At 43.3% G+C, this 12,252-nt stretch overlaps 1 protein-coding gene across 3 annotated transcripts; it reads right to left on the bottom strand.

Annotated features, from left to right (window-relative positions):
• Positions 1 to 1,450: 1,450 nt before the first annotated feature.
• Positions 1,451 to 7,366, bottom strand: LOC108922027 (zinc transporter 8-like). 3 transcript variants are annotated; one of them, XM_018731852.2, is made up of 8 exons: positions 6,873 to 7,366; positions 4,511 to 4,668; positions 4,174 to 4,320; positions 3,838 to 3,991; positions 3,265 to 3,508; positions 2,637 to 2,742; positions 2,072 to 2,206; positions 1,451 to 1,802 (listed from the first exon to the last, which is right to left on the bottom strand). In XM_018731852.2, exons 1-8 carry the CDS (start codon positions 6,947 to 6,949, stop codon positions 1,657 to 1,659), a joined length of 1,167 nt encoding a protein of 388 aa, XP_018587368.2. In that variant the 5' UTR covers positions 6,950 to 7,366; the 3' UTR covers positions 1,451 to 1,656. The 3 variants fall into 3 exon arrangements, with proteins under 3 accessions (XP_018587368.2, XP_018587369.2, XP_018587370.2); XM_018731853.2 differs by lacking the exon at positions 6,873 to 7,366 and adding an exon at positions 6,215 to 6,332; XM_018731854.2 differs by lacking the exon at positions 6,873 to 7,366 and adding an exon at positions 4,804 to 4,874.
• Positions 7,367 to 12,252: the final 4,886 nt, after the last annotated feature.

The following is a 12,252-nucleotide window of genomic DNA, read 5'->3' as shown; positions in this document are numbered from 1 at the left end:
AGTATAAAGCATGTAATACCTCCATACGGGAGTATCACTTTGAGTTGTATTATCTGCAGCGTCCATTGAGCCAGAGCTTTAATTAAAAGGGCCATTATCTTCTTCCTGGGTCAAGGGGAACAGGTGTGGTTATCCCCCTCCCTAGGTACGCTCTCAGCTGCGACTCAGACGCAACAAGGCCATCTTTACCTGCTTATTTGCCTTTGAAAGTGGGGAAGATAAAGGACTGAGATGGAGATATGATGACGTTATTATGTCTTACGCATGAAATAATATTTGCTGAGTGCCCCCCCCATTGAACCCTGCTCTCATGTAACACATTCCTGTGAGAATTACAACAGTGTTAACTGCAAGAGTAGTAGCAGCAGGATCAAGGGCTTAGCTATGTGTCAGTGGAGTGGAGTGCAGTGCAGTGCTGCCTGGAGGGGGATGGGAGGCATGGGGATACCACAATAGCAGCTGGAGTCCTGCAACACAAGAGGCCTGTATCACATGTACACAATACATATGTGCCTATTTACAAGCCTTTGTCTGACTGTCTCAGAAGACAGAATAGCAGTGAGAGGCGGCGAGGGCTAACAGGGCTTGCGCGTCTCAAGATACACAAATTCCAAGCTGATGGCCCACTAACACCATTGCGACTTTGGTTTTTATTGTATAGTTGGTTTTAGCCTCTAGACAGGAGGTGCACTTTGATTCTCTGCTTTGTCAAACGCTGGAGTCCTGTATGTGCAGTTTCCATAGTGTCAGGTTTGCTGTTATAAGCACACCAGTGAAAAATGAGCCAAAAGAAAACTTATCAAGAAAAACAGCCTGAGGTCCCTCATACTAGGAAGCGCACACAGAATATGAATATTTTCATCATGCGCAGCACCACTGAGAAGTTTGTGTACACTTGCTGGAAGCAGGTTTTTTATGAGGTGGTCAACTTTCCCACACATTTCATGTGTTAACAACCAAAATACTTGGGTGCCTAAATTCACAGCCATGCATACTTAATGCCGACAGTTCATATTTACATCAAACTTTCATGGACTACAGACCATTAAAGTGGGAAGTGAACATTTTTGAAGGTGGCTCAATATTCTTTGTGTCTTCCTAGATAAGACCTCTTACACAAAACTGAAGTATCACAAAAACTATATCATCCTATTTTTTTTTTTTTTTAATAATACCACATGGAAAGTCATACAGTACAGTAAAAATATCAAGTGCAGCTATGTTTTACCTTGTCACATCTTGTACTTCCATTACACAAGCAGTTATTTTCTATCATTCTTAAAGCATTACACCATTTAAAGTGTACTTTCAGTGTTTAATGTTTCAATACCAAATATAAAATAAATCTTATTTTCAGTTATAAAATTCAATTTGAGATACTTTCTCACAGCAACAATGCATAATGGCCGAACACCACCATCATGCTTTAGTTGACTGAGGTTTATGTTATAAAGAAAGCCCGTATTCTAAAGCGGAGCAGCTGTGCTGACAAACGAAATGAGGAACCAGCAGCACATTCACATCCCCAGAAAGGGAAGCTACCCCAAGGTTCATTTCTTAAAAAGGAATTGCAATGGGAGGTATGAGCACTCAGAGCAGGTGGATCCTGGCCTGCAGCTCTCTGCTTCTGGGTCGGGTTTTTCTTCTGGGGAGGAGCTACTGCTTGGGAGTCTCACAGAGGCTACAGCCTGGCCTCTGGTCAGACTGCTGCTCCAGCTGGATGGTGACAGAGTGGAAGCTGTAGATTGTGAAGCAGGCCTGGGTGATCTCCTTCAGCATAGACTGGGAATCTACAGCATCTCCTATGTGGAGAGAGGCATACAGATCAGGTGAACCATCCATCCACTGTCAGTGACTGCCTGTACATTATAGGGTTGCAGCAGTGCAGAGCCTATCCCGAAAATATAGGGTATAAGGCACCTTGGAGAGGATGCCAGTCCACTGCAGGACAATTTCATACTCTCAAGTCCTTTCGAGCTCATGTTTAATCACAAACCATATACAAAAGCAAAAGACAAATGTGAACAAAAAGAACAATGTTGGTGTAGTGAAAACTTCAGTGCTTCCTTACCGACAGCCACGTGTGCAGAGAGCACAGCCTGGTTCATAGTCAGAGCCCAGATGTGCAAGCTGTGCACCGCTTCGACACCCTTCACTGCAAGAATCTTGTCCCTCACATCACTGTACCTCACCCCAGCAGGTACCCCTGTACGTCAACAAAAACAAGACATTAGGAACAGCAAATCTGCACACTCTGTCATACCAGCTGAGGAATACTATCATTAAAAATGCATCTTATCTCTCAAAAAAAAAAATCTTTCCATGGCTTGTGTTAAATTTCATCTGGAGATTCTCTAAAGTGTGTTTTGTGTTACAGTTAGAACTTGGCACTTCTAATTCTGGGCTCATATTTCAGATACATTTAACTCCTTAATCAGACCCAGAAAAACTGGAGTGACTCATTTTTTGTCATGGTTGACCCACAGATTGCGCTAGAAATAGTGTAAACATCATGTGACGTTCCTGTAGCAGAAAACGTAGCCTTGCTGCTCATTGTACAAAGTGACACATACAATAAAACTGTAATCATGAGAGGTAGCTCACTGCAACATCAAATGCAAAAAGTGTAGGCTTACCTTCCATTAAAACTAGTAGGATGTCCCTCATAATGGTGAGCGTGGTAGCCAGCACAAAAATGGAGAAGAGGAATGTGCAGATAGGGTCTGCTATCTTGTATTCAGGCTAAAGGGGAAAAAATACTATATTAATTTGCTCTTTATTCACTTGCTATTTTGTGTAGAGGTCATGGTCTTTCTTCATAACACATGATGTATATATGGCTATAGTATATTGTATGTAGGGCTCATCATCAGCAGATTACAAATGAATAGGATCAGGGCTTTGTGTATTGGCTTCAACCAATAATGGCAATGTTTCTACAATCAGTTGCAAGCTGCACACAGTAACAGGTGGCACACATGGACTCAAAGACGAAAAGGAGAGACAGAAGGCATTGTCAAACAAGGCTTCAGTGCAATGATTCCATCTCTGCTGTGTTGATGGACAACAAGTACTAGGTTCCCTAATGCTTCACATGTGTATCTTAACTCCAGTGTTAGTGGTCTTTACTGGACCTACTCACTCATCTGGAACATTAGCAGGTCCTCTGATGTGTTTTCAAGGCATCTACAATAGAGCTTCAAATTCTGAAAGGATTACGAATACTACTAGAACACTTCCCAGTCAGCTTGCTAACCAACTGACCTTGAAGAAGATGATGGCGGCACTGATCAGCACGCTGACACTCTGCAACAGGTCTCCCACCACGTGCACAAAGGCTGCCCGTACGCTGGCGTTGGCCTGAGGCTGCCCCCTTGTAGACCCCCGTGTATGCGAGCCATGCCCATGGCTGTGGCCGTGACCGTGGCTGTGGCTGTGACCATGACCGTGAGAGCTCAGGCCCCCATGGCTGTGCCCATGCCCTGACTGGTGCAAGATGACAGCCATTCTGTACAGAAAATGAAGAACTTTCATTCAAAATGTTTTGTCTATTTTCATCACACAGCAGCATGTCTGTACATGTCTGTATATTTTACCATCAAGGTGATTAAAAGGTTCCCAAAAACCACAGAGCGTTTTGATACTGTGCACAGAACAGCTAACGGCACTCTTTGTGGCCCAGACATATTTGTTTTTGTTCCTCTTATGGAGTCCTGTAGTTTAGACTGTAATCTGAGATTCAAAACACTGAAAACAACCTTCTCAAGTTAAAACTGAGAATAAACTATTGTAAATGTGATATAATTATTGAGAGCCATGAAGTGAAATGATGCTCACATGATGTTGGCGATGACCGCACAGCCTGAAGTGATTAACATGACAGTGCCTTCGATACTATAGTCATCATCAATGAGTCGCTTAACAGCGAGGTACACCAGCACGCCCGTAACCAGCCAGATGGTGAAGACTGACAACAGCGCACCTAAGATTTCTGTGGTAAATGAAGAAGGTAAATGAGCGACAGGGAATCATGATTCGATACGCTGCGTTTTTTGCTACACGTTGTTCCCCCAGGTGATCTGTGTGGGCGTGACAAGTCATCCAGTGCAGAAGAACTTGAGCAGAACAGAATTACAAGGTGAATTTAAACAATGCCACAGCAGCCTAATTCACCTGCCCGGTGCCAGCCATAGCTGAGTGCATATGTGGGACGCCTGGAGGACAGCCACAGGGAGCACAGGCTGATGATGAAGCTGGTGAAGTCCACCATCAAGTGGGCAGCATCCGTCATCACCGCTAAGCTGCCTGCAAAGTACCCACCTGGGGACAGAGGGAAGAGTGTCTGTAAAAAGCTATGGAAACAGAGATGGCATGTGGGAGAAGAAAATAACTGAGCTTGTGTCAAATACAAACAATATTGCCCCCCCTCCTGATGATAGAGAAAGAGTTTTTGTTTTTTTTTTTCAGTGGATTGCAAAATAGCTTGATGGTGAGACTTGCTGTTGGATACCAAGGATTTCCCCGATCATGAAGACCAGGCAGACAGCAGCCACAATGTAGAGTCTCTTCCTGGCTTGCTGCTTTTCCAGCTCCCTGTCCTCAAGTGCACGGCTGTTGTCATGACAATGGTTGCCACCGTTTTTCTTCCCTGTTTCATCCATCAACACACTGCGAAAGAAAAAGGGGGACAGATGGTAAGAATTCAGGAAGTAGTGAACTAGGCTGCCAAATTAACAAAAATCCTGACTAATAAGCAATAAATAATAAGCTTATTGGGGAAAAAAGCAGTCTGGAACCACAAACCTCCAGTTCTTTGCTTCCTTCAGCAGAGGTGAATGGTTTTACCAAGGTAATTCACGTCCACATTTAATAAGGCAGTTTAAGTCTCATGAAATTTTACTCTCTTGCTGCTGGGGGTAAAAATGGATTTAATTGCTTGAACAACAACAAGAACAAAAAGTATTTCATCATTGACTCGTCAAATGGCAGAGGCACGTAAGGGTCTCGTCTTCATTCTCTCACAAAGATTCCTTTACATGTGTCTTCAGCCGTTTCCCACGTATTTCTCCCAACTACAACAATGCTGTAGTTTTACACATCCGGGGTGGCTAAGAAGCCGTGCGTGTGTGCCCGTGTCCGTAGATGACTGCTGCAGATGCGTTTCCACCCCCTTCCCCCGTGATTGTGCCAAGGGACATTTCTTCTGAAGAGTCATTGATCTTGGAGCCATAAGATGTTCAAACATATGACCCTTTTTCTTGCTTCCAGTCAAACAATGGATTCCCTCAAAGTGCTGAATAAGTATGTGTTCCGCAAATAAATCTCATAATTGACCTACGTTTGGCAACGTGCTAAAAATGTACCACTGAGGATATGCTTTACAAAAAACAGTAACATTGTATAAATATTGACATACAATAAATAGTTATGCCATACAGTGTAAAAATTATTATTGTAAATAATTAGCCTAAAAGTAAGAACTCTGCATGGACGTTATACATGATGAAAAGCTGTAGAACTTTTATTATTATTGGTTAAGAATTTCCGAATTCTCGAGAATCGCGGAGATAAATTCAACACGTGAAATCCGCCTGGTTCCCGACCAACACCGCAGAGCGGGAGAGTGTCGCGTGCTCCAGAATTCCGCGTGCCGCGAGCCTCGTCTCGGGAGGGTGGAGGCCTCTCGAGCGCATCACACGGCGCGCGCGCGCGCGCTGCGCAGGGTCGTGCGGAGAGCGGCCGAATCGATCGCCTCAGTTGTGCACTCAGGCAAGGGGCGCGTGCAGTGCCGTGTGTAACGGCAGCGGGAAACGATGCCGTGAAGAAAAAGATCTGGTTAAATTATCTCTTATCTCGGCAAAATATGTTCTTTAAAGGCCGTAAAAAATAAAACCCGTGCAATACAAGTTAAACAGTTACACGCGAGAGCAGTATCTGCGACTTTTTTTTAAAAGGGAACAGCATGATAAATGACATTGTTGTAAACAAGTGTGAAATAAAGTTCTATGAACTCTTGTCACAATTTCAGACATGCAATTAAATGGAGGAATTCGCCGGAGACGGGGGGATACAGTTTGATGCACAAACAGTTATTCTTATGCAATACCTTTCAAATTATAACACACACTGGCCGTAACTTAGTTATTTCAGGACTTACTCAAAAATCCGATCCATATCCCCCCCGCCCCATTCAACTTTTTTTTACAGTTCTCACTTTTTAAGAGAAGAGAGTGTTTGCAACACATCCCCTGTCTTCAATCCATAGCCAAGGTGAAAAATGATCCGTCTGTGTTATGAAAATAAGAGGAGCCGCAAAAGGGAACCGTTGCGGATTATTGACTGTTTCTGGGGGTCCTGTAATATCCTGCGCACCACGCGCTGGAAAACACCTCAGCAGAACCCCGTTACGTAACGAGACGGTTGGTTGTAGATACGCTTGCCTGCTAGACGCCGGACGGAGAGACCCCGCTGGCGGCTGCGCTGCGCTGCGCAGTGCAACTCAGTCCAACTCAGCCCAACTCAGTCAGTCCAGCTGAGTAGTTAAACTGACCCCCAGCACGAGGGAGGCGGTCAGGGCGAGAATTCCAGAAAAATCTCGGGGAAACACTGCCTTTATTAATTGTATCACTAAGTAATGTACCGAATAACGTATTCCATTACATCTTTATAATTTGATTGAACCAAAATACACAGTCCATAATGCTGAAGTCAGACACACCCGCTTTAAGTTTAAAATTGATTGTAATACAGGTCGTTTTAGACCCAGTCATGGAAGAGCGGGAGTTATGAATATGAATGTTACTGTTAACAAGCGTTCAGTTACACGAACCAAGGCGCAGCCCTAACTAAGAAACACATGATGGATGTTTTACCTGGACATGGTGATGGTGTACATCCTGGGCTCTTCGTCGGACACCAGATGAATTTTCTCCGAGTCCTTTTTGAACATCTTGGGAGAAACTTAGTTAGAACAACTATACAGCGGAGCTCGGCTTCTTGTGCAGCCCGTACTTTTACACGTTAAATAACTCCTGAATACGTCTTGGCTTGTTCTGAAGAATGAGCAGTTATAATGATGTTGTACGTGTATTTTTAGGAATGAAACGGTATAGAGGATGCGTCACTCCGTGTGAGAAGGAAGTGCTGAGCGCGCCGTCTTCTAGTTACTCTGCTGTGTGTGTGGAGCGTCGCAGCGCTGCTGCCTAGTGGACCTTTTTCTCTCATATGTTGTGAAACGGACGAGCCGACACTCTTGAAGCCGTGTGACTCCGCACCGTGTGCAAACTTTTAGGCCGCTTGCAGCACCTTGTTCAACTAGTATTAGACAGTGGAACGGGAGGGAGGGAGGCAGGGAGACCGCCATGGAGCGCTCTGTGTGTGTGTATGTGTGTGTGTGTGTGTCTGACGAGATGGGTTACGGAACGTCCCCGCCTTCGCTGAGGTCACGCAGCGTTTTCTAGCTGTATTTTCATTTAAAAAGTACATAATAATAAACAATTATAGAAATTGGAAAAATGTGTTCCGTTTACTCACGATGAATTCATCTTATGTGAATTTAAGTTGTCGGTCTATTGCGGTGCCATCGGATTTGAGACTAATGTGGAAGAGAAAACATTTTTAATTCTGTTTGTTTTGAAGCGTAATATGGCGAGAACATTACAAGAAATAAGCGCTTAAAGTAAATACTACAGACAGCCCAGACTGATGATGGGGAACATTGGGGCCTCATCATGGCTCCTGGGCTGCCCGGGCGATGAGGCGTTGGAGACACACGGATGACAGAGATGCACAGGCCTACTGATGCAACTGATCTTTTTTTTTGGTTATTCCTGCTTCTTTGCAGACTCTGTGATGAGGCACAATAAGGCTGTAAGATCATTTATTTCTGCAAAGTTTCTCTCCGGATTATGTTAGCTAGGAGGAGGCTTCCTCAGTTCTATCAAGCTCCATCTTCTCTCGTGCCGGATGATCGGGTCGTTTTTCGCTCTCAGACTTTCTATGACAACACAATTCCCAGTGCGTACAGAAGAAATAAACTAGAGAATATCAGAGCAGACGAAGGCGCCCTATTCCGCTTGGTACTGAAGCCACCACTGAACTCCTCAAATTTTTAGGCTTCCAGAAAAGTTGATCACACAGCTTATGACTGATAGATCGTATGACAGAATGTGTCTGTGAAGCTCATCAGTTTCTTATAATCCTACTCATACTTCTTCAGACAGCGTTGTATCCTCCCGTTACTGTCAGTCCGCAGATCTTCTGAAACGGATAAATAGAGGAGTTCTTCCTTGTGCTCGGAAAGGGCCGTCCACATAGGGCAGTCCTTCAGGTCCAGATTCTGTCAACGGTCCTGTTGGTGACACCAGTATGCTCCTAGCAGGCACCGACACACACTCTCACTCCCTCACCCTTGTCAAGCTTTGTCCAAAGTTCTTTTACTATCGTACATTCGTCGGTAACCGGTGACAGGTGTCGAGTGTATCCGTCGATATTTGGATAAAGTGTTATGCAGCTACTCGTGTGATGAACATTGGTTCATATGGTGGAAAGAAACAAACTAACTGTACTTAAGAATCACACGTCTGTATCTAAGTGTCTCTTTCTGCTAATGTAATGAACACATTGTATTTTCTACGAGATGTACGTCGCTTTGGAGAAAAGCATCCGCTAACCGGATAAATTTAAACGTACATTGTTCCTCACCTTTTAGGGCACAGTGGTGCACAGTCACATAGAACAGCAATGTGCAGACTAAGTAAAATAATTAAACGGTACAAAAAGGAAACATGTTTATAATATGGCAGATAATGAAATATACACATACAGTACAGAGAGAGAGCGATAATAGATACATACAGAGACAAACAACTGATACATGCACACATATGCATTGATTTTGTCAATTTGAGTTCTTAAATAGCAGCTCATTTCACTGAAGCTGTCAGTGACTTGAAGAAAAATAATAGGCTGATAAGACTGAATGGTTGATTGATTGATTGATTCTCTGACCTGATCAGAGGTTTTCGGTTAAGATTTAACTCACAAGGGGCTGAACTGTGACTTGTAACTGCCATGAATAATTTATCCTTTCTTACTACCAGATCATTTCTTTGTATCATGTTACTTGTAAATTCCAGTAGTAATTGTCTGGTTTTCTGTTGATGTGTTGTTTACAGTAAAACGAATCCAGACGTAAAGTGTTTTTAAAACAGCAACAACAACAAAAAAAGGTTAAACCCAATAAATAATAAAAAAATGTAAAAAAAACTTTTTTTATACAGTAATGCATTTTAAATAACCAGAAAAACTTGTATATGAACATGTTTACCAGTAGAAGTAAATATTTAAAACCTTCAGGAAAGTCATGAGAAAAGATGTTGAAATGGAAACGATTGTTCTTTCGTCAACATTAGAGAATTAGACAAGTGTCTTGTGTAGGATATCAGAGCATAGATTCTATGTCTTGTCTCCTGACATCCTCATACCTGTACATGTACTCAAAAACAAAAAAAGACTGTTTATGCTTTTAGTTGTGAGTCTTTTTCCTGTAACTCACTGGACAGCTTCTCTTCATTAATAAAGCTCAAGTTGCATGGTCTCCATAATACCCTCATTGAATCAACAAATTGATGATTAGTTATTCTCAAGTAGGATTTAATTTTAAACACTGAAAACATCCTACAACCTCTGCACTACATTATACACTTCTGAGGCAATCTTTGCAGTATTGAGCATTGCTTATTAAGGTCTGATTCAAGGGGTTAAAATATATCCCATTGTCCATAGCCATATTTATAACACTAGGTGACACGATAAACTGGGAAGCTGGCCATGTATTTTGTCCTACATTCATCCGTAATGGTTTCTCTTTACCCTTGACTCAACTAATCCTCTTTCCGAAAACTCACAAGAACGTGTCCATGCGGCACACGTTACACTGTAGGTTTTGTATCTTTTTATTGTATGAATTTATTTATTTATTTGTAATAGAGCACTCTTCTTAGCAGAATGACGCAGAGCGCTGAACAATAGATATAAAGCAGACAGTCGCAGAAATAGTGATGACGTATGGCTGGGGTGAACAAGTACGTCAGCTGGCTGCTGAGGAGAGGAGAGCAAAAAAGTCCGAACTAATACAGAGGGGACAGAAATAAACCTGTGGGAGTCCCAGTGCCAATGACTGCCCACCCCTTCTGGACATTGTGCTTACAGAAGACCTGTGTAGATATGTCTGTAGCTAAAGGACCAGTGTGGCAGCCAGCACTGCTAGATTCAGCTCATGGTCCAGTCCCTGGCAGCTGATCCAGTGAGAGCAGCGAATGGTCTTTTCTTCCCGTCTTCCGGTCATACATTGGTACGCCGGTTTGGCCGTGGGCTTCCCAGGTGACTCAGTGGTTCCCAAGGGTGTCACGATGCTCTGGGAGAAATAAGAGGAGACAGGACAACTGGTGAGCACTGCATCGATAGGCACCTACTGGGTTTGAAAATAATTTCTAACCTTTATTTGAAAAGAGCAACGGGGGGTATCTTTCACAGAAGCAGGCAGCGTGTCCCGTAGTTTTGCTGCCCTGTACTCGAAACTTTGCCGCCTCCCATTTTCAGAGGGATCTGTGGAACTGCAAACAGATCGGCCCTTTGTGCACAAAACACACACAGTCTGGTGTGTAGTAGGAGAGGAGATCAGGAAGGTAAGATACAGATGGACCCGTCAATGCCTTGTAGGTGATGAATATATTTATGAAGCAAAGTTCCTGGATGCATGTCTCTACTCATCTTTGTATTTTAGATCTGTCTGAGAAAGACTTTGCAATTGCTGCTCAACCTGGCATAGTTTGAATTCTTGATGTCACTTCTTTATTCTCTTATTCATCTGTGACTTGTTCTCAGACCCAGAGTCTGTTATTGCACCATTAATATTCACACGGTACGTTTCCTGGTCCTCCTTGCCTTCATGTAGAAACTCAGTGTGCGGTGACACATACTGTATCTGTTCCTTCTTCTGAACAGTAAAATTGTCATCAGAGGTCAACTGCAGCTTGTGCTGCTTTTCCTTATTTCATTTTATTCAGCTGGGCCATTGGTGCTCACATTACATTTTCCTTCTCACCATCTGTTCCATTTCAGTCCACAGAGCACTTTTCTCTGACTGTCGCGCATTCTTGTCGTATTCTGGATGTTCAAATGCTGCTGTGCCTTTCTGCTGCGAACTGGTGTTTGTTGTGTGTATACAGTACATACAGTATGTGGGTGAACATGTGTCTCATTGCTCTGTGATGGACAGGTGCCCTGTCCAGGGTGTACCCTCCCTTGTGCTCTCGAGTTTTTGCACTTGCTCCTTTCACCTTTAATTATACTATGGAATGGAAAACAAACATTTGAACTTGACTTTAGCTGGATACCTAGGAATTCATACAGGGGTTAAACAGCACTTCCAGCGATAACCTTCTGCACTTCATAGTAAGAATACTAGAGCTTGAAAGTTAAATTTATCACCTGCTAAATAAGGTCATGGTATAAGTGGAATGAACCCATCTCTGTTCCTCCCTTGACCTGCCTTGAAAACCACCCGAGTGGTCACTACGGATCAGGTTTGACTCGGCACCTTGCACGCATGCATAAGTGGAATGAACCGATACAGGTTGTGCAACTATTAGCAAACAGATTGCTAAAGCCCTGGGGTTCGGTTGTGTTCTTTAAAGCCATTATGTGATTCAATTTTACCTGAATGAACAACCTCATCAATTCACCAAGTCAGTATTTTGTTTACTAGAGTCCTTTTTTTATCCAGGTGGCAAATATTACATTTACATTTATATTTACTTACTTAGTAGATGCTTTTCTCCAAAGCGACTTCCAATGAACTCTATGTAGTGTTATGAGCCCACACACCTTATTCACCATGGTGACTTACACTGCTAGATACACTTACATCAGTGGAACACACTCTCTCTGTCACTCACACACTATGGAGGAACCTGAAGAGCATGTCTTCGAACTGTGGGAGGAAACGGAGCACCCGGAGGAAACCCACGCAGACACGGGAAGAACATGCAAACTCCACACAGACTGAGCAGGGATCGAACCCACATCCTCTCGCACCACCCAGGCGTTGTGAGATAGCAGCGCTACTCTTGACCTGAGTAATGAAAGTTCTGTGTGGCAAGTGAGGATGCCACACCAGTGTACACCAGCCTCTGCAGCTGTTTACCATGCCTATTACCATGCCTTTCTAACAAATGCACCTAGGTAGAA

The sequence above is a fragment of the Scleropages formosus genome, chromosome 23 (genome assembly GCF_900964775.1).
Source record: "Scleropages formosus chromosome 23, fSclFor1.1, whole genome shotgun sequence".
Lineage (NCBI taxonomy): Eukaryota > Metazoa > Chordata > Actinopteri > Osteoglossiformes > Osteoglossidae > Scleropages > Scleropages formosus.
Note: the sequence above shows the minus strand (reverse complement) of the source record. Positions and strands in the feature narration are given on the sequence as shown.

Coding starts and splice junctions, on each gene's coding strand:
- LOC108922027 (XM_018731852.2), bottom strand. CDS start 6,949: ATGTTCAAAAAGGACTCGGAGAAAATTCATCTGGTGTCCGACGAAGAG. Junction 4,669..6,872: donor TACACCATCACCATGTCCAG/GTAAAACATCCA, acceptor TTTCTTTCGCAG/TGTGTTGATGGATGAAACAG. Junction 3,992..4,173: donor CTATGGCTGGCACCGGGCAG/GTGAATTAGGCT, acceptor CATTTACCACAG/AAATCTTAGGTGCGCTGTTG.